The sequence below is a fragment of the Ornithodoros turicata genome, chromosome 9, assembly GCF_037126465.1.
Source record: "Ornithodoros turicata isolate Travis chromosome 9, ASM3712646v1, whole genome shotgun sequence".
NCBI lineage: Eukaryota > Metazoa > Arthropoda > Arachnida > Ixodida > Argasidae > Ornithodoros > Ornithodoros turicata.
Window position 1 is genome coordinate 27,512,735 of NC_088209.1, and position 23,707 is coordinate 27,536,441.

General features: G+C 43.3%; 1 protein-coding gene and 1 long non-coding RNA gene across 15 annotated transcripts in view; one reads left to right on the top strand and one right to left on the bottom strand.

Annotated features, from left to right (window-relative positions):
* LOC135368485 (voltage-dependent calcium channel type A subunit alpha-1-like) overlaps positions 1 to 23,707 on the top strand; it is a 96,747-nt gene that overhangs the window by 4,816 nt on the left and 68,224 nt on the right. For 5 of the 7 annotated variants that reach the window (XM_064601815.1, XM_064601819.1, XM_064601818.1 and 2 more), the window contains exons 3-23: positions 4,817 to 4,917; positions 8,011 to 8,166; positions 10,575 to 10,801; positions 12,140 to 12,243; positions 12,349 to 12,464; positions 12,866 to 12,925; positions 13,359 to 13,451; positions 15,176 to 15,202; positions 16,776 to 16,860; positions 16,969 to 17,096; positions 17,181 to 17,293; positions 17,389 to 17,498; positions 18,382 to 18,513; positions 18,602 to 18,674; positions 19,139 to 19,256; positions 19,500 to 19,600; positions 20,376 to 20,512; positions 21,470 to 21,546; positions 21,837 to 21,933; positions 22,040 to 22,229; positions 22,343 to 22,449. In XM_064601815.1, coding sequence (XP_064457885.1) covers positions 4,817 to 4,917; positions 8,011 to 8,166; positions 10,575 to 10,801; positions 12,140 to 12,243; positions 12,349 to 12,464; positions 12,866 to 12,925; positions 13,359 to 13,451; positions 15,176 to 15,202; positions 16,776 to 16,860; positions 16,969 to 17,096; positions 17,181 to 17,293; positions 17,389 to 17,498; positions 18,382 to 18,513; positions 18,602 to 18,674; positions 19,139 to 19,256; positions 19,500 to 19,600; positions 20,376 to 20,512; positions 21,470 to 21,546; positions 21,837 to 21,933; positions 22,040 to 22,229; positions 22,343 to 22,449 — 2,352 coding nt within the window. The remainder of the gene's footprint in view (positions 1 to 4,816; positions 4,918 to 8,010; positions 8,167 to 10,574; positions 10,802 to 12,139; positions 12,244 to 12,348; positions 12,465 to 12,865; positions 12,926 to 13,358; positions 13,452 to 15,175; positions 15,203 to 16,775; positions 16,861 to 16,968; positions 17,097 to 17,180; positions 17,294 to 17,388; positions 17,499 to 18,381; positions 18,514 to 18,601; positions 18,675 to 19,138; positions 19,257 to 19,499; positions 19,601 to 20,375; positions 20,513 to 21,469; positions 21,547 to 21,836; positions 21,934 to 22,039; positions 22,230 to 22,342; positions 22,450 to 23,707) is intronic. The other 2 variants (XM_064601817.1, XM_064601821.1) reach the window with 1 other exon arrangement.
* Positions 11,329 to 23,707, bottom strand: part of LOC135368489 (uncharacterized) — an 81,365-nt gene continuing 68,986 nt past the window's right edge. For 4 of the 8 annotated variants that reach the window (XR_010414789.1, XR_010414788.1, XR_010414791.1 and 1 more), the window contains 3 exons: positions 19,662 to 19,769; positions 19,497 to 19,568; positions 11,329 to 18,627 (listed from right to left, as the gene is read on the bottom strand). This is a non-coding gene — a long non-coding RNA (uncharacterized LOC135368489). The remainder of the gene's footprint in view (positions 18,628 to 19,496; positions 19,569 to 19,661; positions 19,770 to 23,707) is intronic. The other 4 variants (XR_010414794.1, XR_010414795.1, XR_010414790.1 and 1 more) reach the window with 4 other exon arrangements.

The following is a 23,707-nucleotide window of genomic DNA, read 5'->3' on the forward strand; positions in this document are numbered from 1 at the left end:
GCTAAAAAAAAGGCCACAATTCAATAGAGTCGATTGAAAGGCAGGCATCCTCGAAAATGTCGCATTTAGGCGTTTATGGGCATTTATAGGCAAATGCCTAAATTTCCGGAACCTAGTGACGATACTGCTAGTGTAGCTTCCCCTGTCTGATGCAAGTTTTCAACATCAGTGACTGCCTTGATATCATTTCAAGTCGGTATCCCTAGTGAACACGAACCTAAGTGAACCTAGCTTAACACTGGTGTAGTTAACAGTACACAGCCGCATCATTTCAATCTTGTCTCGTGATACTACTGGTGTACCGCTGTGACGTCACAAGCGGCTATGCGGTAAGTATGTGGCAGTACGACATGGTCCTCTGTGCACACAGATAGCTACTCGTGGTGTGGCAGCAACCTGCAAGTGGATGTGCTCGGTGCACGACCTACTAGATTATAGCGACCATGTCACACGGACCCCTTCCCAGCGCCGCATTTGGAGGCTAGCGGTGGCGCTCCTCATCGGCCCGATTATTGATTCTTCAATTTCTACAGTACTTTGTATTTAGCATACCTTAGTATTCTTGTACAGGCGGGGGATGTCCCACGAGAGATGCTTCCTTCTAAATTTGATTATCACCATCATTCTACGCGTTTTCATAGGAACTGTTGCTGTCGTCTGCTACGGTAGCGTCCGCTCCTGCGCGTTCAAAATTCAAATTTCCATCGTCCAATCATGATGCAGGTCTCGCGAGCCGATGAGTAGCGGCCCTAGCGGATTGTGCGGACTGGCTCCTCATTGGGTTTGCCGATTATGACATGGTCGCTGTAATCTAGTAGGTCGTGGCTCGGTGTTATAGTGACGGCGGGAAAGACGACGTCTTGCGCGTATTTGAAGTGTGGTTTGTGCTCTTTAGGTAGCAGAACTGTAGTTGTAGCGTAGCATTGTGCGGTTTTAAGTGGAAATGGTGGCGTGCCAGTTTGCCTCACTTGGTTTCAAAGCGTCCCTTCCTCGAAAGCGTTGTACCACGCGATCTGTGCACTGCATTGTGTTTACCTTGTCGGATGTGCCTAACATATTATCACCACCGACACTACGACGTTGCAGTTCAACGGGACCCTGTTGCCAGCGACGGCAAGTGATTTTATCTCATGATAAACAGCTAGGTTATAAAGTCAGGACAACTATATAGCCGGTTTCACACTAACGTTTTTCTCGTCCGCGATATTAACGGAGCCACAACGGACCCACAGCAATCTACGGAGCTCGATTGTCTTTTTAAGTTCTAAGTATTTCTGAAGCAAACGGACGACGAGCACGGCAGTGTGAAACCGGCATAATAATTTTTGTAGATCGGAAGCGCTCTACGAAAAAGATACGATAACAACGCTGTCAAATGAAAGGTCAGCAACATGATTTCAGCCACTTCGAATGAATAAGGCGATTGGCTCATCATGCTTTCGGAAACGTTATTGTGAAACGTCTATGTTCGCCAAAAACTCGCAATCAGCAGGTATTAATACTGACAAGTATAGTAATAATGTAATGTGCGAGGGGTGTTCAAGTCAAACCGGGACTTTTCATTTTTCGCAAAAGTAAAATGAACTTACAGGCGACAAATTAGTTTTATTTTTCAACGTTATCTCCAGCTGCACTAATGCACTTGTGCGAGCGTTTCACGAGGGCTTGGATGCCAGCAGCGTAGAAATCCTTACCGGCGCGTAGCAGCCATGATCGGACCGCATTCTTGACCTCGTCGTCGCAGCTGAAGTGGCGGCCCCCAAGGAACGCCTTAATCGTTGGGGGCGAGGTCTGGCCTGTAAGGGGGATGTGGCAGCAACCTCCAGCCAAGTTCCTGTAAGGTGCGTGTGGTGAGATGCGCGGTATGCGGGCGTGCATTGTCCTGTAGGAGGAGGACGCCTTTGTTGGAGAGGCTCGGCCGCTTTTGCTTCAGCGCCTTATGCACATCCCTGAGAATCTGGCAGTGATATGCACTATTGATGGTGGTACCACTGGGCAGAAAATCAACATGAACAACGCCAGCCTTGTCCCAGAAAACCGTGGCTATGACCTTACCCGCAGACGGGGTGCCTCGGAACTTCTTGGGAGATGGCGAGCTCGTACGCTTCCACTGTTCTGATGCGCGTTTAGACTCAGGAGTGAAATGGTGCACCCACGTTTCATCGCACGTGCTGATCCGATCAACGAACGGCTGTCCTTCAGTGTCGAAACGGTACCTTAGCTCTTGGTTAATTTCCAGTCTTCTCTGCCGGTCAAACACGGAGAGCTGCCTCGGGACCCAACGGGCACTAAGTTTCCGAAACTGGAGGTGTTCATGAATGATAATGTTCAACGTTCCCACAGAAAGGTCCGTCTTTCGAGCCAGTTCGAGACATGTTATCCGTCGGTCCTTGAGGATCAGGCGCTCCACAAGTTGGATGTTCTCGGGAACTCTGACACTGAGTTCTGAGCCGGGATCGTCCTGCAATGATGTACGGTCGTCTCGGAACCGTTTGCACCACTCAAGCGCTTTGCTGCGGCCAAGTGTATCGTGGCCATACTGAGCCTGAAGTCTTCTGTGAATTTCAGATGACTTTACGCCTTCATTCACTAGAAACTTCATGGCAATTCGCTGTTCGATGTGCGCGCTCACCTCGTTGTCGGCCACCTTGTCAAGCACGTGTCTTCTGTTTTGCACAAACTTTGGACCGCCACGTGGTGAACGCAGAGACATGTCGCGTGTGAAAATGACAAAAAAGAAGTAGCGCGAGCCATTTGTACACTCAGGAGACAGAAAGTCCCGGTTTGACTTGAACACCCCTCGTAGTATAAGTCGTATGGCTTTTTTGTCCTGACCTCACACACACTGAATGTGAAATAAACTATCTATCTATCTGTCTGTCTGGCTATCTATCTGTCGATCTATCTAATAACGCTTGTAATAATGATAAAGATGAAAGGCTATGCATTGGCTTTGTTGAATTCGTTTTTTTTTTTCTAATCTAAGCCAATAATCTGGACAGGTAGGTGCATATCTGGAATCTTCTTAGTCGGCGCTACGTGTGTGTGTGTCCGTCTGTCCTGCCTTCGTCCCGTTTTTTTTTTCTTTCTTTCTTCTTTTTGCGCTGTTTTCTAGATTCAATCGTTGATTCCACTCACAGAGAGTTACTGATCTCCGCCATGACTAGTGGAAGTACTGTGGCATTGCGTTGTAGCTTCTCCTAGCATTCTAGCTATTCTGACATTGCTTTTGCAAAGTTTTTTGCTTGTTTGCTTGCAACTACAATTGGTGGCTGTGATCATGCTGACGGACATAAGGTTCCAGCCTGAAAGACCCCTTTTTTCGAGGAGGTGTATTTCTCACTGGGCGCCGACAAACCCGAAGGAGGAAAACGGTCACGTTCGACCAATTAAGCCCTGTAGTTACTGCGCACATATAAAAGCTGCTTTGGACACGTGGAGCGAACGACCGCTCCGTTCGTTATTTGAGACCGCGACCAGTTCTTTTCGTCATGCGCTTAATCATAACACGGCGTCCGTATAGGCGTGTTAGCAAGTGCACGATAGTTGGAACCCGGCAGTTATTCTCGATGAATGTTCTGGTTTAATAACCAGTAATATAATAAGTAACAGCAGCAATAATGATATCAATATGAGAAGTGACGTACGGCTGTTTACTCAGAAGTACTTGATCTTTATGTAGGTCAGTCTGTCGTAAGCGCATATAGCGTGAGAATTTGTCGGGATGAAGTTGTCAGAAGTATGTACAAAAGTGTCGAAAAACGCTCCAATAGCTGGCATGTCTGAACATTGTGTCTATACGAATGATTTATGCAAGGAGTAGTGGTAGCGGTACAGACATATATAGAACAACCAATTACAAGAGAAGCAGAATTCGTTGGTCGATGAAGTCAACAGACGACTGGCTGTGTGCAAACAAAGTACGTCATAGGATGTATGTCCACGATGTTAAAATCACGTTGTAAAACCACGACGTTACACGACGGCAACACCATCGGGCGATTGTTTTGCCAACGATACACTCTTTCCCAGTCACGTGATAGATTGGTGTGACGTGACGCGGCAGGTGATCTATTTCTTCCCCTATTTTCCCTTGAAATCACAGCAGCTTATCACGTATCACTACACATGTGTGCTCACTCGCCTTGAGCGTAAAACTACACGATGTTATCTTTTCCTGTGAACTATCATTGGCTTGCACAGCGTTTCACTGCACCTTCTCCCACTTATCGACTTACATAACTATTTCAGCAAGTGAGGCAAGCTGCAGCACAGCACATCAATGTGCCACATTAGTATTTTTTTTTCTCTCAATCAATGTATAGAATGGTAACATAGTTGCACGAGCTGCTGCTGCATTTCGAGCAGTTTACATAGGAGGGTAGCGATCGCGTACAGATGACAGAGCACTGTGTTATTGACGAGAAGGATCACTGTGGCTGATGGACCTGTCTTCTATGACTGATTGTAGTAGTGTCATGTGGTAATAGAGAGTAGAGTGGTGTATTGTAGACTTTTTTTATGAGTGTAATAGCGAACTTAGGTGGCTTCATGCACAATACCAGCAGTTTACTCGACATGATGCTTTTAATGTTCTTAATTGAGATGCGTTTTGTACGACTGCGTTCAAGGTACATTCTGTGTGTGGTATAGCCACCTAGGATCAGTTGTTGCATAGTTGTCTGCTTCGTCGTAGAACTCTCTTATACTTCCACCTGTAAAGCAATCACGTGCTAGACCGCTGCCCACGTGTTAGTTGTAGTGTGTGTAGAGTTGCGTGTGTAGCTGTAGAATGCATGGCTGTGTTTGTTTGCAGGTTTGTTACCTACTTTGTACCGGACGACTTAGAATTAGATCTGAGAACATTACGAGCCATCAGGGTGCTTCGACCCCTGAAGCTAGTGTCCGGCATCCCAAGTAAGTTCACTTCTCCTGCTCGCATCCTGTTTCTCTGTCAGAAGGCACCGCACTGTATCCAGGGATATGCCGAGCTGCTGTTTCTTCATCACGTGTTGTGCTCGCATTAGGCGCGTGCCTTGGTTTCTTTTTTCTCATAAACTAACAATATATATTCCGACCCATACTTCCTTCTATGACTGCTATCGCGCCAGAACTACCGAACGGCCGAGAACAAACAATTACCAAATTTGTCGTCCGCAAAATAAATTATTCCGTCGCGGGGTGAACGAACAGCTGTGAAGTGTATCTCTGGACACCCTGTGCGTTCGTACGTCTGCCAGTAGCGATGTCTTATGGCGCTTGCGCACGCCTCCTACGCGTGAAATGTAGAGCGTACAAGGTGGATCACGTGACTGTAAGACTAAAAGGAAGTGGTACGCTCTAAGAAGAGAAGTACGTTGGAGAGTAATTACGGCTTTTAGTCCCCTGGATTGGAACTGCTCCCAGTTTTATTCCCCTGATCATCAAATTTTCTCCCTAACACGGCAAATCGTCCCCAAGCTTCGCATAAACTCCCACGCATTTAGTCCCGAAAGCGACTGATGCTTCAGGCAACGCGTCCAATCCACGAAAGGACTAAAATTGACTTAAAGTGTGCCTTTTCGGGGTCGCCGTTTGTCGCTCTTTCATAACGAACGCTTCGTATATTTTTATTGAAGCCGTACATGAACAGCATACTCCTCCCTCGTCAATATTACACTTCGTATAAAACTATCGTGCCTGCGTGCCATGAGATTTTATAGCCAAAGTCAAACAATTTCCCGGAAGCAGAAGTTCCCGGACCATGGTACGTGAGTATTCTCTTTTGCGGCTTCGCCCAATAGCGTACCTTGTAAGAATTGGTGTAGGTAATTACAGTGACAAATTTTATCGAATTAGCAGTCAAAGTGCTCGCCATTCCAAGTAAAGCGGTGGCAGGAGGATGATAATTATGCTTAAAAGTAGTACAGTGTCGTGCAAACTTAACGAAGTTCATCTCTGCACGTGTATCATCAACTGTAGCGTGCATGGGATAGCACACCAGATGGGCACGTATGTAGTTTAGGCTGATTTCGACAGCGGCTCAGTCGACAGGCTAAATTTTTTCTTATTGTTATTTTATATTATTTTCGTCGCCGTCAAACCGCCCCAGCGGGCTGTCGTTGTGTGCTACCTTCGTTGGTGCATTTATGGCCTTTCTTTGACTAAGAAGTCCGCTTTAAATTCAACTAATACGGCATAGGTGGGCATCGTACGGCGCTTTTTGTACTTACTATTAGCACAAAGACGTCGAAGGGTATAGTCAGTACCCGTAGTTTGAAGAACATGTAACACAAAAGCACTGAAGACGTTCGTGAATTTATTACGGTACAAGCTTTCGTGCAGGAGGTTGTACTTCCTCAGGTACCAAGGTAACTTGCTATTACTTTGCAACGCAGTATTACACATTTTTCTACAAACAGTTTTTATCACATTTCAATTTTAAGGGTGTAATGGCTCTAGTGCGAAACGTCCCCCGAAGACTTCACTTGAAACATTCAGTTACGTGTGCAGTGTAGTATATTGCGAGAGCCTAAGCGTGTCGTACGGAATGCTAATCTCTGATTGGACCGTAAGGTGTGTATACGGCGCAAGACTCTTTCCTACGTCACATGGAAGAAAGAGGGAAAGAGGAGCCCTCTCAGGACGAGTGGCTGAAGCCGGATTTTGAGGCTGTTGATGTGACATCACCGCCACTTTTCTACGGGTCCCAACAGGGCTTACTGATCCCAAGGTAGCGGGTTCGAACCCACCCCAGGGCGCAGGCATGGTACACATGTTTAAACGCGTCGTTCTCCGCTAGAAATGATAAATACCTGACGCTGCGCTTGCTTCGTGCAAATGCCGACATGGCACAATGTTGCAAACCTTCTCCTGGTCTTAACGACTGAGCCTCAATGCCGATAGCAGCAGTGCAGTGTAGCTGGAATAGACAGCATGCGATTAGTTATATCCTGTGGCCTCCTTCTCTGTAGTCCCTCACTGTGCCTGTGTAGGGTGAGTGACAGCATTTGGAGCTCTGTATGCTCGTTCCCTCTTCTTTGTCTTTATTAGAAGTGTAGCGATCCATTTGATAATTTACTAACAAGTAGTTCAAGTAACGATAACGTATCACAAATAAGTATTTAAGTTTGAAAACCGATGGCTGGCACGTCTGCTGGGGTACGCCTAATGGAGGTGCAAAAGTCGATGCAAAAATAAAAGTGTGCGGCCTTCCGTGTATTTGTCTAAGGGGTCTATTTTTATCATCCGTTATTAGTGTTGTATACTACATGAATTACTACCGAAATAGCTTTCCGCGCTGCGCTCAGCATGAGCGAACAGGGAACGTAGTCGCATACAAGAAGTGTGAACGATGCAAGCTATGCAGCTACCCATACTCGTTTGCAGAGTCAAAATGGAGGGAATCGGTAACTTTGCTCTCTCTTGCATAACACATTAACATTTACCGGGATTTTGTAGAATTTACATTGGCTTAAGTTTTCCGTATTAAAGGTGCCGTAATCAGTAGACGTAAATTTATTTTTTTTATAAATAAATTTTAATAAAAATTTAACGAATAATTTTTATAAATACAATAAATAAAATACATTTAATAGACTAAATAATAGTTACAACAAATTTTAATAAAATTTTAATAATTTTTTATTTATTTTATTTTAATTTTATTAGACGTAAATTTCTAATCTTGATTCGTCAGCCTGAGTCGTCAGTACTCTAGAAAATTAAAATTGAAAATTACGGGCAACAATGTATCGAAGTGGTCACTAACAGCGCACTGTTCGTCAAGCACGGCGGAAGAACTACATTGCATGCAGACGAAAGAAGTTGGCTACGTAGCCATCAAGCGCAGCAAATCAGTCGGGAACATCGACCACTGTTGCTCGACGAATTGGGGGTTATTGCTGGTTAACTATGCCGCAGTCAACATAAACTGCCCAAGAACCAGAGACATGCCAGCCACTCATTTGAAACCTTTGTCAGAATAGCAAATGGGTGACTTACTGCATTGTCTCTATTTGTACCTTACAGGCCTTCAAGTAGTACTGAAGTCTATCATCAAAGCCATGGCGCCATTGCTGCAAATCGGACTTCTCGTGCTTTTTGCCATTGTTATATTTGCCATTATCGGCCTTGAATTTTACAGTGGTGCTTTACACAAGACATGCTACAGTTTGGAAGATGCCAGTAAGTGTCAAACAGGAAGCTTTGCTCAAAGTGTGCCTTTGTGTGACACTTCGCATGCTCCTTTCTGTTGCGAGGCAAGATAGATCAGGGGGAAAAGGGTGAGGATGGATGCAAGCGTCGGTGACGGGCCCGATGCCCCTTGGTATCTGCCTAACTCAATTCAGATTTATGAATACGACAGTTGGAAAACACACAGACGGTTTACTGAATACTCATGGATGATACGTACAATGAAAGACCGACAAAATAACAATTACCTAACAATTTGGGCGCTGAAGGGCCGAATGAGGTAATACCAGGATCCAACATCCATATGCGATGACGTTAAAACAGATTAAGAACGTACGTGAGCGCGTGGCGCACGCTTATATACTATAGCGGCGCCACTGTTTGCTCATGACAATGGCGATCGGGCTAAAGCACGCAGTTTGGCGCACACACTGTGTTCTGCCCATTCTTTTCTACAAACTCAGGTATATGTTTCCAACGTCAAGAATGACACACAAAGACTAACTTATAGCAATCCAAGTAATGTTTTGCGGAGTGAATGTGCAGTGATGACCCCTTATTTGCTAGGGGCCTCAAAGGCGCTTGGGTACCCCATCCTGAAAGTGCTTAGTGCAATTTCGAAAACAGATATGTTTACCGCTTTAAGTTGAAATAATTGCAAAATATGTGACCTGCTTTAATTTGGCAAGCGCGAGCCTAATTTCTGAATTAGTTATTTCTATCGACAATATCGGTCGAAAAATACCGGCTATTGCGTCACCTGAGTGAGCCTCCACGACTATTAAAAACATTAAACTACGTGAAATTTTACCGCATGTCAGGCCGTACGTGGAAGACGCTTGGAGGTGTCAAGTCGCAATCTCAGTGAGCTATTAACGATTTATGTACGTCAATCATACTCTGCCTATATCATCCTCGGCGCTGGGAACGACATCGGGAAACAAGACCTACAATACAAAGACTGACATTGATGGCTGCGAAGTGTTGACGCTGACGTGAGAGGCTATATTCGCCGCTTAGAACTAGATCGAGAGCGTACTCAACTCTTGCTCTGATTTCCTCCTTGCTTTCTTTTCCCACCCCCGCGCGTGACAGCAGCGCCATTGTCGGAAAGAAAGAAATACGCAGGAAACCATATCGAAACCAACCTGTCACAAGAGCGTTCGACGTTGAGAAGCGAGGCCTTTTTTTCTTTTCTTTTTTTTTCTTCTCTACTTCACCTGAAGTTCCCAAAACAATGAGGAGTTGTGCTGGGAATTGAAAACCTAGCGAATGAGTTTCTCGTGAAAAAAAATTAAAAAAATACGTATAATGGACGCGTGGAAAGTTGGACTTGTGAAACGAATATTTGACGGCGTCTTTTGTGTGTGGACATATGATATCAGTACTATTGTGTGTGTGTGTTGCTGGGATTTTAGAGCTGCAGTACGGTCTGGCATAATTAAACGTGTACCAGCGCTTGTCGGTGAAGCCCGCCCATTTATTCACTTGAGTGCCCACGTACGTTCTGGGATGATTGAGGTACCCAAATATAGAAACTGAATAAATGCTCGAACGCGCGAGGCCAGTTTTACTTTTATTTTATTTTTTATTTGCACGATTCGAAAAATGAAATTCTGATAGGATCAGACCTGCATTCGCGAAAGTTCGTGCATGTTAAAATTAAATTACAATCGCGAACAAGATGTTTCCGGTTTCCTTATTCTTATTGATTTTCGTTTGTTTTACTCGTTCGAATTTACGCAGCAAACTGATCGGAGATTTTTTTTCTTCATCCGCGGTTACGTAATGGTAGAGATTCTATCCACCATCCAACTTCAGCGTATATAATCTCCAAGATAGCTTTTAGAGAGCTAGAAAATAAGGGTGCGTCGAAGCTCTCCCCTTCTCTCTAGAGCATTATTCGGAGCGTTGTGCACGTGAAGTAATACTTCATCAGGATCTAGACAAGAGCTTGTGTGTTTCAGAGCGGCTGTACACTTTTGCATAACGAAAGCATTTCACAAACCGGCAACAACAAACGCAGCAGGTTCCTGTAAAGCGTGCTTTGCCTGCATAGATCGGGAAGCTCGCAGGGAAGCGCACTCTAGACGCAAAAGGGCGCTTATTTGTTGCCAGTCGCTGCAGGTAATCTTCCAATACCTCGTCATATTTCAAATGAGGTGGTTATCTTTTGGTGGTTCGTTGCTTTGTATAGAAGTTTTTTCTCTCTCTCATTTCTATTTCTGTGTTGTAGTTAATCTAGAAGACTTAGCTCAATTTATGCATTCAAAGCGAGTAGCCTGCAGTAAGTGCATAATTAAAATGAACTTTTCTGAATGAATCGTTCGTACATCAAGTAGCTCTTGTATACTGTACAAGTGCGAGATGATGATCGGAAGCGTTTTGTTTGTGTGCAGCGGTAATTGTTCCGGAGGGCGAGCAGGAGACCCCCTGTTCTCGGTTGTCGGTCAACAATCAAGCCGTCCCGGCGGGAGCGTACGAATGCGACGCCAACGTTTCCATGTGCCGCGAGGGATGGATCGGCCCCAATGATGGCATCACAAGCTTCGATAACATTTTTTTCGCCATGCTCACCGTGTTCCAGTGCATCACCATGGAGGGCTGGACAGCCATTTTGTACTGGGTACGCTCTTTATAATGCAGACACTATTTTTTTACGCGTGAAATAGCGGGAAAGGGAGATACAGACTTGAAACATTACAGTGAACCCTCGTTAATATGACCCCCGATAACCTGACATACGCGCTTTACGACCATATTCCTGTGGAACAATGCAGTGAAGCCTCTGCAAATTCCCCCGTCAATATGACAATCCCGCATTATGACCAAAATTTTCGGGAATGATCATGGTCATAATAACGAGGGTTCACTGTCTACCAATTAGATCACGTTAGTGCTCATGGAGAATGTCCCGACAGGCAAGTCAACGAGACTTCACCAATAATCGAGAACTCAGGGGCACATGTTCTGCGATACAGGAGAACGATGACAAAAAGAGTGGGGGGAGCAAGGACAGAAACATACAAACAGATTATGAGACACCCTTCCCCACTCATGAGCCAGTCTTTTTGAGATACTAAAATTTTATTTTTGGCCACTAATTTTGAGGTTATACAAATTGTTTAATAATAATAATAACAATAACTTTTATTAACGACAATCAGCAACCGAGAACACAACAGACCCACCTAAGACAAGCGGCCTGTGACAGTGGGTCTGGTACAGTCAGCGGCAATTACAGTATAAGTAAACTACTTACATCAAACATGAACAAGAATAAACATTCTACACAGAAAAAAATGTCTGCATAAGGCTCTCCTAAGCTCAGAGGTAGATTGAGCCACGGAGAAGTTTGCATGTCGATACTAGAGAAACAAGCTACAAGGCAATTCCTAACAGAGTATCCTCTTCTCTTTTTTTGTCTGTGTGTGTCAATCGTTGACTTAAAGTAAACTGATCAGGAGGGTGTTCTTTTGGCCAGAAATGAGGGCATCTTGGGACATTATGCCAAATGCATTTAAATGCACTAGGCTTGCAGGGGGCCAACTTCCAATCGTGATCTTCGGGCACCTACACTCCCTTTGGTGCCTTTATAACTTCTTCCTTCTCTCTCCACAACTGTTACGGACGGACTTACACGGCTGTCGACAGTTCATCTCTTGTGCATGGGAGAGGGTAAAGTTTGGAGGAACCACGTGACAAAGAGACTGTCTGTGCAAAAGGCAGCAGTAAGGAGGTATTCATAGACCAGCATGGTACTCTGCGTGGGTCGACAGGGGAGGGAGGGAAAATGGTGGGCTGCACAGACAGCTGACCTACTTGCATAGCGTATTGGCTCTTCCCCCCACCCCCACCCCAGGAGAAAAAGGGAAATGTATTTGCGGAGCACTCTTAGTGAAGCTGTGCAAGTAATTATGCTCTCTTTCCCCCATCCTTCATCGCTCTCTCTGTTTCGCTGCAGACAAATGATGCCTTGGGTAGTTCATTCAACTGGATCTACTTTGTACCTCTGATCATCCTCGGGTCCTTTTTTATGCTCAACTTAGTACTTGGTGTCCTTAGTGGGTGAGTTTGCACGCTTACCGCTCCTCTCCCTGTGTATTTTGGCATCCAGCACAAAAAAAGAATGAGTCTAAAAACTCTGACATTTGTATTGCTTTCCTTTTCCAGTGAATTTGCAAAAGAGAGAGAGAGGGTTGAAAACCGGCAGGCCTTTCTTAAAATCCGCAGACAGCAGCAGCTTGAAAGAGAGCTCAACGGCTACGTGGAGTGGATCTGCAAAGCAGGTGAGCTTGTACTTTGAAGGGGTGATGTCACACTGCTCCGACACCACTGTCAAAGGTTGGGTCCGGGGAGATATACAAATTATTCCGTTTTTCTTCTTCTTTTTTTGTATTTCATCCATTCACTGGCAGTAGTATTAGATGTATCTATCAACAGTAGTATTGTATGTATGCATGTAATTTCTCTTGCACTGTATGTAATTCCTCTTGCACCGTATGCAACTTATCTTATGTAATACATGTAATTTCTTGTATGTAATGTATGTATGTATGTATGTAACGTACCCCTGTATGCAATCCTGTATGTACTCCTCTATGTTTTCTTGTTCCCGTATATAATTTCTCCGTATGTAATCTCTCTCGCACCGTACTGAAATGTAAATCAGTGTCTCTCACTTTTTCAGAGGAAGTAATATTGGCCGAGGAGAGGACGACCGAGGAGGAAAAAATGCACATTATGGAAGGTGAGGAAAACAGAAGCACAAATTGTACCCTTATATGTTCACACTTTATGAGTCCAAAGATTAACTTTACGCAGCATGAACTAAATAAGCTAGAGCACAATGTACCACCGAAAACTGCTGCCCCTTGGCCCATGTGCATGCAGGCAACATTACCTGCAGAAACTTCATCGAGCGAGCTTTGAAGAAACGGTGCTGCAGTAAGCAACACGGAATGCTCTCCCATGCCACCAAGGGCTAGTCAGGAGCAGCTTGTGTGCACTGCGCTGCTGCAGTGTTTTTGAAATACCTGCACTATTTTGAAACTAGAGGTCACCGTGACTAGTGCCCCAGAACGTCACACAATTGATTGCAGCAATTTACGAGAGAGGTTCATTGCAACGCAAGCATCCCTCCCTTTGTAATTTATTCTTCTGTATTGTTCTTCGCATTTCAGCTCGAAGAAGAGCAGCAGCGAAACGAAAAAAGTTAAAGAGCATGCACAGTAAAAGCACAGATGAGGAGGAGGAAGAAGATGTTGAAGACGAAGGTAGACATTTATACTGCCCCTCGTTTCTCTCATGTAGTACACCGATAAGCTACATTCTTTCTCAAACGTGAACAGTGCACAACCTATTCATAGGAATGTCAGCAAAAGATGAAGTCATGTCAAGCTCTAATTCAGCTATACTTTAAAGCCTGTACTGCTTCCCCGCATAGACTGCAGCCTGAATTTCTTGAAGTTAGTGTGCTTCTCAACTACACGGTGAACTTTACTGCATCTAATAGCAACATGAGCATAGGTGATATGTGGTCACGTAAGCCTACATTGCTAAGTAACATGTAAAGAAAAAAAACTGATTGGAAAGTTACGAAATTGATTGTTGTATACTATCGTGAATGGAGAGCGAAAACATGAATACAACACGCATCCGGTGGAGTTTTCGTGTTTTCGCTCTCTGTTCAGTACGTAAGAAAAAGAGCTTTAAATATGGACAGTGCTCGGGTTGGGAAGCAGCTTCTGTTGTTGAACAGGTGATGAATGACCACTGAGTGACCATTCTTTTTTCGAATTTATGGTGAATTTGGGGGGGTTCAGTAAATTTTCAAGTTAACTGTCCATCTTTGAGAATCTGCAGTGGTTCATTATTATAGTGAGGATTCACTTTGCAAGGGCACCATGTCTGCAAGTGGTGTTGCTCTGAATGGGTTGTGCATAATACATGTCACAGACAAAGATGCATGTACACCAGTGGAAACGTCATAGTGAGTGCCAGCTTAGCGCAATTCTGTTTGGAAAACTGACATGACATTTTGGGGTAACTTCTTGTAGTGAACTTTGCTCAACTGTTGCTCTTGTCAGATATACATGTTTGAGTATGGATTATGCACTGCACACTATTGATAACAGTGATGTTATTAAATTTAATATTTTCATCACTGAGACGTCACTTCATGTTCTCACACACAGCTTTTCTCTCTTCGCTTTGCTCCTAATTCTACATGTTTCACAGCACACTGTTGTTCTCGCTAAATTCATTTTAAGATTCTCGTTAAACAGATTAAGTAAGCAGTTGTAATAACTTATATGGTCTCATGACCTATGAGTACAGCCTGAAGGTTTAGGGTTCAACCTGATTCTTCCCCGAATTTGCACCCCGAATTGAAGGTTGCTTCTTTAGAGTGAAACCCGATTGTTACCTGGCAATGCACACTAGCTTGTTTGGCAGCGAATGCAGTTACATCATATAGAGCATATTTTTATTTACCCAATTTTTACCCCCGGAATTTAGAAAAAATATTTCCCGAAAACTCCAGGCTGTACTTAGGAGGCATGCTGGGTTTTTAGCGTTACGAGTTCAGAAATTGTGTGAAGGACTCACACAAGACATTGTGAAGATATTGTTTTCCTTTGCGGAGTGTTTCCAGTTAGAAGTTGCAGAAGTGAAGTTTAGAAGTTGGAGGAAAATTTATGCTGTACCATCGGGGTACATGCCGCTCCCAGATAAATTTGTGTCGATCAAACGAAAGCGTTGCAGCTGGGCTGTGCTACGGAAGCTTTCTCTACCGTGCTCTGTCTGCGTGTGAACTGTCGTCTCAGTGTGTGACACCCGTAGAAAAAAAATTAAAGGGGTCATTCCAGTTGAAGCGTAGAAGAGCAGGACGTTCTCTAACCGGTTTCCCATTTTCTTTCTTCCGCATGTGCTTCCCCTCGCACATTGTGCTTCCGCCATGATGGGGGTTCAATGTGTGTCACGCTCTCTGATGCCTCAGAGCCTCCTAGGAAGGTTAAATTAAAAGGTACAGGCATGGGTCGCAGATCCCGAACGGTAGTGGACAGTGTAGGCCTCTCCTTTTCTTTGGTGTCCTCGTAGAAAACGCATTGTGCTGGTGGTGGTGGTGGTCGTGCCTAGCTCTAGCAGCGGAGATCTCCCCCCCCCCCACGTACCCTAGGAGAGTTCTTAGAAGGGTTTTTTTTTTAGTTTTAGAGGGAGCCTGTCGTAGAGCACTTTCTTGTCCGAGAATGATGCTGTCATCTATTCTCGTCTGCTTGTTTCTGTCTGTCTCTATTTACATTTAGCAATGGCAGTGAATGGTGCAATTGGGAGCTATGGAGCTTCCCTTGAGCTTAAAAAAGAAAGAAGTTTTAAATTGTCCCCTTAGCCTTGTAGACAAGGTTGCTAGGTGAATGTCCAAAATGCGCTCTCTCTTTGAACAATTCGCACTTACAAATTAGATTGTAACATGTGGAATAGTATTGCAACATAAATGTTGATGTTGTTAATAATCAGCACAACCACTATACAAAATTATAGGACTTTCATAAATCTGCGCAACATTTAGAACAAAATTCTGGAACTTTGTTTCTCAAAAAATCTCAAAAACTGACACTCTGTGGAATAACTGCCATTCATGTAAACTGTAAACTAAAGCGTTTGTAAGTTCACTACGATAAATATATTGAGCTGTAATGAGGACTCCTATTTGTACTGTGCACTGCTGTTTGACATGCCATAGACATAGTGTGCTTTGGAGGTAGATCTTGCAAGGATGTGACATGAAGCACCTCTTGTTTAGAAGAATAGGCAGCAGTTCTGCAGGTAGTGGGAGTTCATCCTATGCCAAGGCATAGGGGGAACTTCATTGATTTGCACTTGAGAGTTGAACTTCAATGTCACGGAGTTGTGGAAGAACATTTTTGTCTGTTATATTGAAGATAAAGTTTATTATACAGAAATGTGTATGAAGTCACAGTGGCATTATGTAATAGTGGCATTATAAGTGCTGAAATTGCCAGAGTGGATTAAGTATTACATGCAGTAACATTGAATTTATAAGCATGAATATGTCTCCAAGTACTATTCGGTGATCTATAATGACACCTCTACACGCAGTTGAGCTCATCTTTTCATAAAATGTGCTCTCACCTTGTTCGAGCTTCACTTATACCAACCCTACTGGCCATTTTATTGAGTTTTCTTTATTTACTATCATTGTTTTCTGAATATGGAAACAAGTGCTTGAAGAACAAAAAAGAAACCGTGATTTAGCACAGTTCTACGTTTTCCCAGATTCTCTTGTGGTGATGAGTTGTGCAGTGCACCACCATCCCATACAACAGTGGTGCAGTTTTCTTAAATCAAAAATGCTGTGCAGGAATTTTAAAAACTCAGACACACACACACAAAAAAAAAAAGAAACGAAAGGAAAACAAACTATAACATAAAAAATTATATGGACGTCCCCTCTGTTAAACCTATGAATTTTTTACATCAACATTTGTTACATTGTGGTTCAACTCTGTTATGCTGCTCTTATCAAAGGCTAAAACAGAATCCATGTATGACTGGACGTTCTCTCTTTCTTGCAACAGGGTTTGCACGGGCTTCCTACTTGAAAACAAAAATAAAGAATAAGGGAGCTTGTAAAGCATTTTGGAGAGCAGAGAAGAGATTTAGGTAACACATCATACAAGTGTGATCACCACCCTTTTATATGATTTTTACGAGCCAAGCACAGCATACTAAAATGACGATGTCTCACGCCTTATCAAATCTGTGTTCCAGGTTTTTTATCCGGCACGTTGTAAAAACACAAACTTTTTATTGGATAGTCATAGTTCTCGTGTTTCTCAACACAATATGTGTGGCAGTGGAGCATCATAATCAAGCGCAGTGGTTGACAGACTTTTTATGTGAGTGTCTTCACATTCAATTTTCATACAGGATTAAAGAGAGAAAAAAAATTTAAACCTGCACATATTCTGTCCTCCCTGTAGATTATGCAGAGTTTGCATTTTTGGGACTTTTCATCTTTGAGATGCTAATCAAGGTGTATGCTCTTGGACCACGCATTTATTTTGAGTCGTCTTTCAATAGATTTGACTGTGTAGTAAGTATCGGACCACCTCTTTGGGAAATACGCCTTCGTACTCTTATTTGATGTCCTTGCGTTCTATGCTAAATGTCTAAATGCCTGTTTTCTAGGTTATAGCTGGCAGTATATTCGAAGTCGTTTGGTCCAGTGTCAAGGAAGGTTCTTTTGGACTTTCCGTTCTTCGTGCACTTAGGTTACTGAGGATATTTAAATTTACAAAGTAAGTGGGTCACTGTGCTCATAGTCGTGTAATCACACTAGTCATCACTATATCGTGTGTTTCCAAGATCAAAGTAAAGCAATGTTAGTGTGGTCATGCTGAGAAAAGAAAAAGCACAATAAAATCATGCGAGATATGCTGCTGTGTATCTCATTTACGTGAAACAAACTGCAAGGAAGTATATGGTATAATTAGAGGGACTCAGCTTCGTACCTACAAGAGAAAAAATCTTGCCGTGCCAAATTTGCAATTCTGGTTATTCTATCAATTTCTTCCAGACTACCGATAAGAAGCTGTGCCAGAAGCTGTGCAAAACTTTCAAAGCTAATTCAAGTTATTGCTGCTTCTGCTGTCAGGAGTTCAAATGACTGCCTTACATTACACTGCACAGCAAATTAGGATTGAATACAGCTTTTCCGGATGCACTATACGTGTAGTAGTACAGTTAAACCTCGACACAACAGGGTCGCATCACGTGGCTCGACTTCTCCATGGCCTAGCGTGTGCTAGAGCTGCATTAAGGAAACTTCATCACATTGAATATAAGCTATGAAATGACCATAATTGAGAAAAACGATTGACTTCAATGGGAGAAAAATTTGGAAACTTCATGCCCCACTTGCACAAGTATTAAGGAAATTCCTTGGTGCTGGCCCCAGTAGCTTTGGCAGTGCTCTACAGACGAGCAATGTTGAAGACTACCAGAGCTTCTGAGGACGCCAATGAGGAATCCCCAAACATTCGTGCAAGCATGCCCAATACATTGCAGAACTCATTAGGTAGACTGACATTCATTACACTGAGGATTAACAGTAGCACTAATGTTGTCACTGTCCATCAGATGCATGTTTGGCCAGATTGAATGCATGTTTGTCCATCGCAGATACTGGTCATCACTTCGAAACCTGGTGATCTCACTGCTGAACAGTATGAGATCAATCATCAGTCTTTTGTTCCTACTCTTCCTGTTCATTCTCATCTTTGCACTCCTCGGAATGCAGCTCTTTGGTGGCGTGTAAGTGCTTCTGGTCTCGCTCTCAGTGATTGATTAATTGGTCTTGATAGTCTGGATACACAGAATAACTCCTTTCTTCTCTTTTTAGCTTCAACTTCGAATCGGGAACACCAGCTGCAAATTTTAACACTTTCCCAATTGCCTTGCTCACAGTATTCCAGGTATGAACAAGGGTATCAACATAGTCAAATGTTTCAGTGTTGTACTGCATGTACAGTTCGCATTAGAGTTAACTTGAACAACGTTCCGCCCTGCAGACCCTTGTAGTGCTTAAAAGAGATAATGGCGGAGAGTGTTTGGGTCATCTCATTACAGTTAGAGGGGTGACCATCGTTATGAAGACTCTGTTTTATTTATTTTGGGTTTTATGCCAGGCATTGGCAGGGTAGGTCTCTTCCCGCTTCGCAGACTGGAGCGATGTTCGAGCTAACTTTGATGTGAGCTGTACTCAAGTATACCACATTTACTAAATAAGCCCACCCTGCTCCTCAATGACATTTGACTCATGTCCTATGGACGTTCATGTGATGTCGCCCCCCCAGAATAGCCTTCGATCTTCAAATAATCTCTGGTCGAACCATGTATGTGTGACTGTGCCTTAATGTAATGTTTTGGTTTGCTCCAGATATTAACAGGGGAAGATTGGAATGAAGTTATGTATGATGGAATTAAGTCGCAAGATGGAATTCACGGAGGAATGGTCTACAGCCTCTATTTTATTGTCCTTGTCCTTTTTGGCAACTGTATCCTTTCCGTCTGTTTCACTTACCCAGGGCCTCCGTGAAATAACCTTTACAATATCTTGACATTAGATTAGATAAGAGAACAATGGGAACACAGTTAGATTTCACTATGTCACATTTTTTTCTGAAACCACAATACTTGGTCTACAAGTTGACTTTGCCAGAGGAATGTGAATGCATTATGTGACATTCCTGGCAAAATGTAACGCATGGTACATAATACTTGACTGAAATTCTCACCAGATACGCTATTGAATGTGTTCTTGGCCATCGCTGTCGACAACTTGGCCAATGCACAAGAGCTGACTGCTGCTGAAGAAGAAGATGCGGAAGAAGAAAAAGAGGTAAAATGTGCTGTCAAGTAATCAATAACAAGTATAGCTACTTTGTAGTATAATCAGTTACCTTTCAACAGTTATAGTGTGGTACTGCAATAAGGGGCCACTGCACTGTGGCCCCTGGCCAAGTAGGCAATTCTGTGGTGCAGAGTATGATGGTTGTGTACACTGCCTCCTGCAAAAGACAATAATGCGTGCATTGTTCATGCTGAAGACGTTCACACGTTCACACAAGACATGCACACGTTCTAATCAACATGGGATGGGATGGGAACGATGGGTCTGAAATCCTTCTCACACACACACTGTGGCGTCACTGAAGACCTCGCAATACTATAAGAGCACCAAATTATCAATACCGTACCACAGCACTCCTAGAAAGCAGAACCTGCAAGTTTATCTTCATGACACCTAAATGCAACTAGTCATTTAGTAACCGTAAATTACTAACAGTTGCTGTTCACCATTTTCCCCAGTATACCTTTATTGGTACATATGCTCATTCAGTGTGTCTTAGTACATTTCTAGCTTCATTTCTGCACAAATAATTGCTACCCGCATGCCTGTTCGATCTTGCTAAAGGTAACACATTACAAGGATAATTTGCAGAGGTGGTAAAAATTTAGTTGAATAATGTGGTACTTCTCACTGTGTGTTAGTGGTATGAGCTATATGAGATTTCCAAACATTAGTTTAAATGCATATTTCTCCTGTGTGTTCTTGCAGTGCATTCCATGATGGTTATGGATAAATAATATTTATGGTATTATTGTGCCTTCAGAGGGCCAAGGAAGAGTTGGAGAAGGAAATAGCAGATCTTCAAATGTCAGCGGGGGCTGGCCTCGACCCCCCACAGGTGAACATCTGCCCACCTTCCCCACAGAACAGTGCCCCAGCCAAGGGAAAAGGATTCCAATTGTAAGCATAACTTTCACATCGTACATGTTTTGCAAGGTTGCATATCCACATTATCCTTATGTGACTGGCAGTGCAAACAAAGGCCTTTAACTTTGACAAACACAGATTTAGCGTTTATGTGGAAGGGTAGAAAATCCAGCGAGCCCATAAGGAAATGTTGAGGGAAAATACTCAGGACGAGAGCCGCTGATATTTCGACCAAAAACTGTTCTTCTTCTGGGCGCCGTCCACATCATTGTCATTGTATTTAAAGGGTTAGGAATGGCGTGCTAAATGGTTCATATATTATGCGGTCAACAACATTCGTGGATGAGGAAAATCTAAGCTACTGAAGCTACTGAGAACACCACTGAGGAAACTCTTTAATGTTTGCACAATTGGGCTCAGGTCATACAGTGCCATTGACAGAATCGGGATGTCATATAGTGTGAACACAGCTATAATATTCCACTGAAAAGCACTTAAAATTATCCATGTGCTGCAAGGCATGTTAGGAAAGCAGCATTTTCTGATTGTCTTTCACTGAAGTGTTAGAACTGAATTTGTAGATATTGAGCTTACTTAACATAGACACCTAACACGCAATGCAATGAAAAATCTGAAATTCATGTGAACTATGTCAGCTGTAAATTTTTTCACGTTTTGGTGTGGCTTGTAGTTAAGCTGTTCATTAACTAAGTAATCTTACTTCCCAAACTAGAAAATTTTACAAGCAGGTGTCACTTTTGAAGAACTACAAAGGCAATGTTTCACACACCATGGGTTCTTATACTACACAGTAACACAGCAGAAGTATCTTCATAGATAACTCATGTCAATTCTTCACGTAATATATTATTGATTAACATTCACTGATAACAGTCAAGATAATTCAAAGACTCTGTATGTCACACGCAGTGCCTTTAATGTGTTTCTTCATGTGCAACATCTGTAACTGAATACAAATATTCTTTGTAGTGGTCAAGAGAATCAGGTTGGGCCTGGAAACAAAATAAAGGGATCAAACGATAACAACAATATAGATACAGAGGATGGTGAGTTTCGAGTACTTGGTTTACGTATTTTCTCATTTAAGGAATACAACCGGACAAGTGTCTAAGTTAGATCGCTTAGGTAGAGCTGACAACATTTCAGAAAACGCTTGCATGTTTAGACAGCAAGCATGCTTACTTAATGTTTCGAACACATTTGAGAGAACCACACTTACAGAGCCACTTGCACGACACTCAGAAATGATAGTCACATTAAGCAGACTGAGCCAATTTAACATGTCCATCTGACTGGCATCGCCATGCTTTTATACAAATGTTTTCTGCTTCCACAGAAGAAGCCAATCGGGATGACGATAATGACGACGAAATGACGGGCACAAAGCCCATGATGCCCTACTCTTGTATGTTTGTGTGTTCCCCCACAAATCCGTAAGTACTGCCAGAACAGACCCATACGAAGTGCTTGCTATTAGAAGCACGTGTAGCGCAGCGCAACTTCTACATGTGTGGCTCTGACGTGTCCCTTCACTTTCAGGATCCGCCGAACCGCCCACTACATCGTGAACATGCGTTACTTTGAATTGTTCATCATGATCACCATATCCCTGAGTAGCATTGCCTTAGCTGCCGAGGACCCCGTGGAAGAAGACTCGGGCAGAAATAAGTTTCTCAATTACTTTGATTATGCGTTCACGGGAGTCTTCACCGTAGAAATGCTCCTGAAGGTGAGCACTGCCGTTCCGTACCTCAAGTCCATGTAGCTGAAGTGTTCGACGATACGCCTTGTTGCCACAAATGCTGCCAGTCATTACACCTGTGGTTTCTTTGATGCCGACAGATCACGGATCAAGGAGTCATTTTTCATCCAGGGTCATACTGCAGAGATTCTTGGAATATATTAGACGCCATTGTTGTGATCTGTGCCCTTATTGCCTTTGCATTTGCGTAAGTCACACTTTAGTTTAATACGTAGTTGTTAATTATTAAATCTGCACTCCACTGCCCTTGTGTTTTGGGGTTGAACTCCGTAAAACCTGTCTTTCCCCTTGATATTTGTCATCTCCACTTCGGATAATGTTGAAAAAACAAAAGAAAAGGACGAAAACGAACTTCCCAAAGTGCAAATTCAGCCACCGATATGGGCTCTGGAGAACGCTAAGCATTGAAGATGAAAAATGAAAGATGGAAGTCACTGAAAAGGTTAGCCAGGCTGTAGGACTCGAACCCACATCTTCTGGATTACCAGTCCAGGGCTCTACCATTGAGCTAAGCTAACACGCCTTCTCAGCGACTTCCAGGGTGCGTCATCTGAAGGGACAAACCAGTCACTCTCTCTCACTCATCCTCCTTTCACTCTTACATTTTTGCACACTCACACACACATTCATACGACAGGGATCGACGCAAGCAGCAAATGTTGAACAAGAGAGAACTGATGTTCTGAGGCTGGAACAACATAGAAGGGACAATCACATACAAGGCCTCAAGTTGCCTAAGAAATTAACGATGCAACGAATGCTAAGCATTGTGCATTCGGCACAGCCTTTCAGCATCTTGTGCTCACCTGAAATGTGCAACATGCTGCTTTAATTTTCCACCCAAGAATCTCGCCTACTGCACAATATTGCCTGATTTTGGCCGACTTTACAGCCCCCGCAATAATTCCCAATTTTGCCCCTCAATATTCGAGAAACATAAAACCCGAAAAGAAAAAGTATGACGTATAAATACTTCATCTTCATCTAGACCAGTGGTTTTTCCAGTGGAGGTTTCCCATGGGTTTTCCGGCAAACTTTCCAGACGAATGTCGGCACAGTTACCCCTGAAGTCGGTCCAGGACGCATACTAACCCCCCTGTCCCCCCACTCCTTCCTGCTGTCCTCTCTCCATCTGCACACGTCTGTGTGCCTCATAGCCACAGTTGCTTTGCGGCGCTAACACCGAATCTTTCAAAAAAAATTATATTAATAATACTGTGTTGTAGCTAGTAGGCTCCTCAAAGTCATGGTAGTGCAATCATGGGTTCCTTCGAATAGTACCATAAACTGAGAACCACTTACCCAGATATAGACTTCTTCACCAAGGTCATGAAAAGGTTATGCCAAACACAAAAGAACTGCTGTTTAGATGATTTAGGCCCAGTTTCACCAACGCTGAACGGTTGAACCAAAATCAAGGGTTGCTAAAACTTCAAGTTAACACT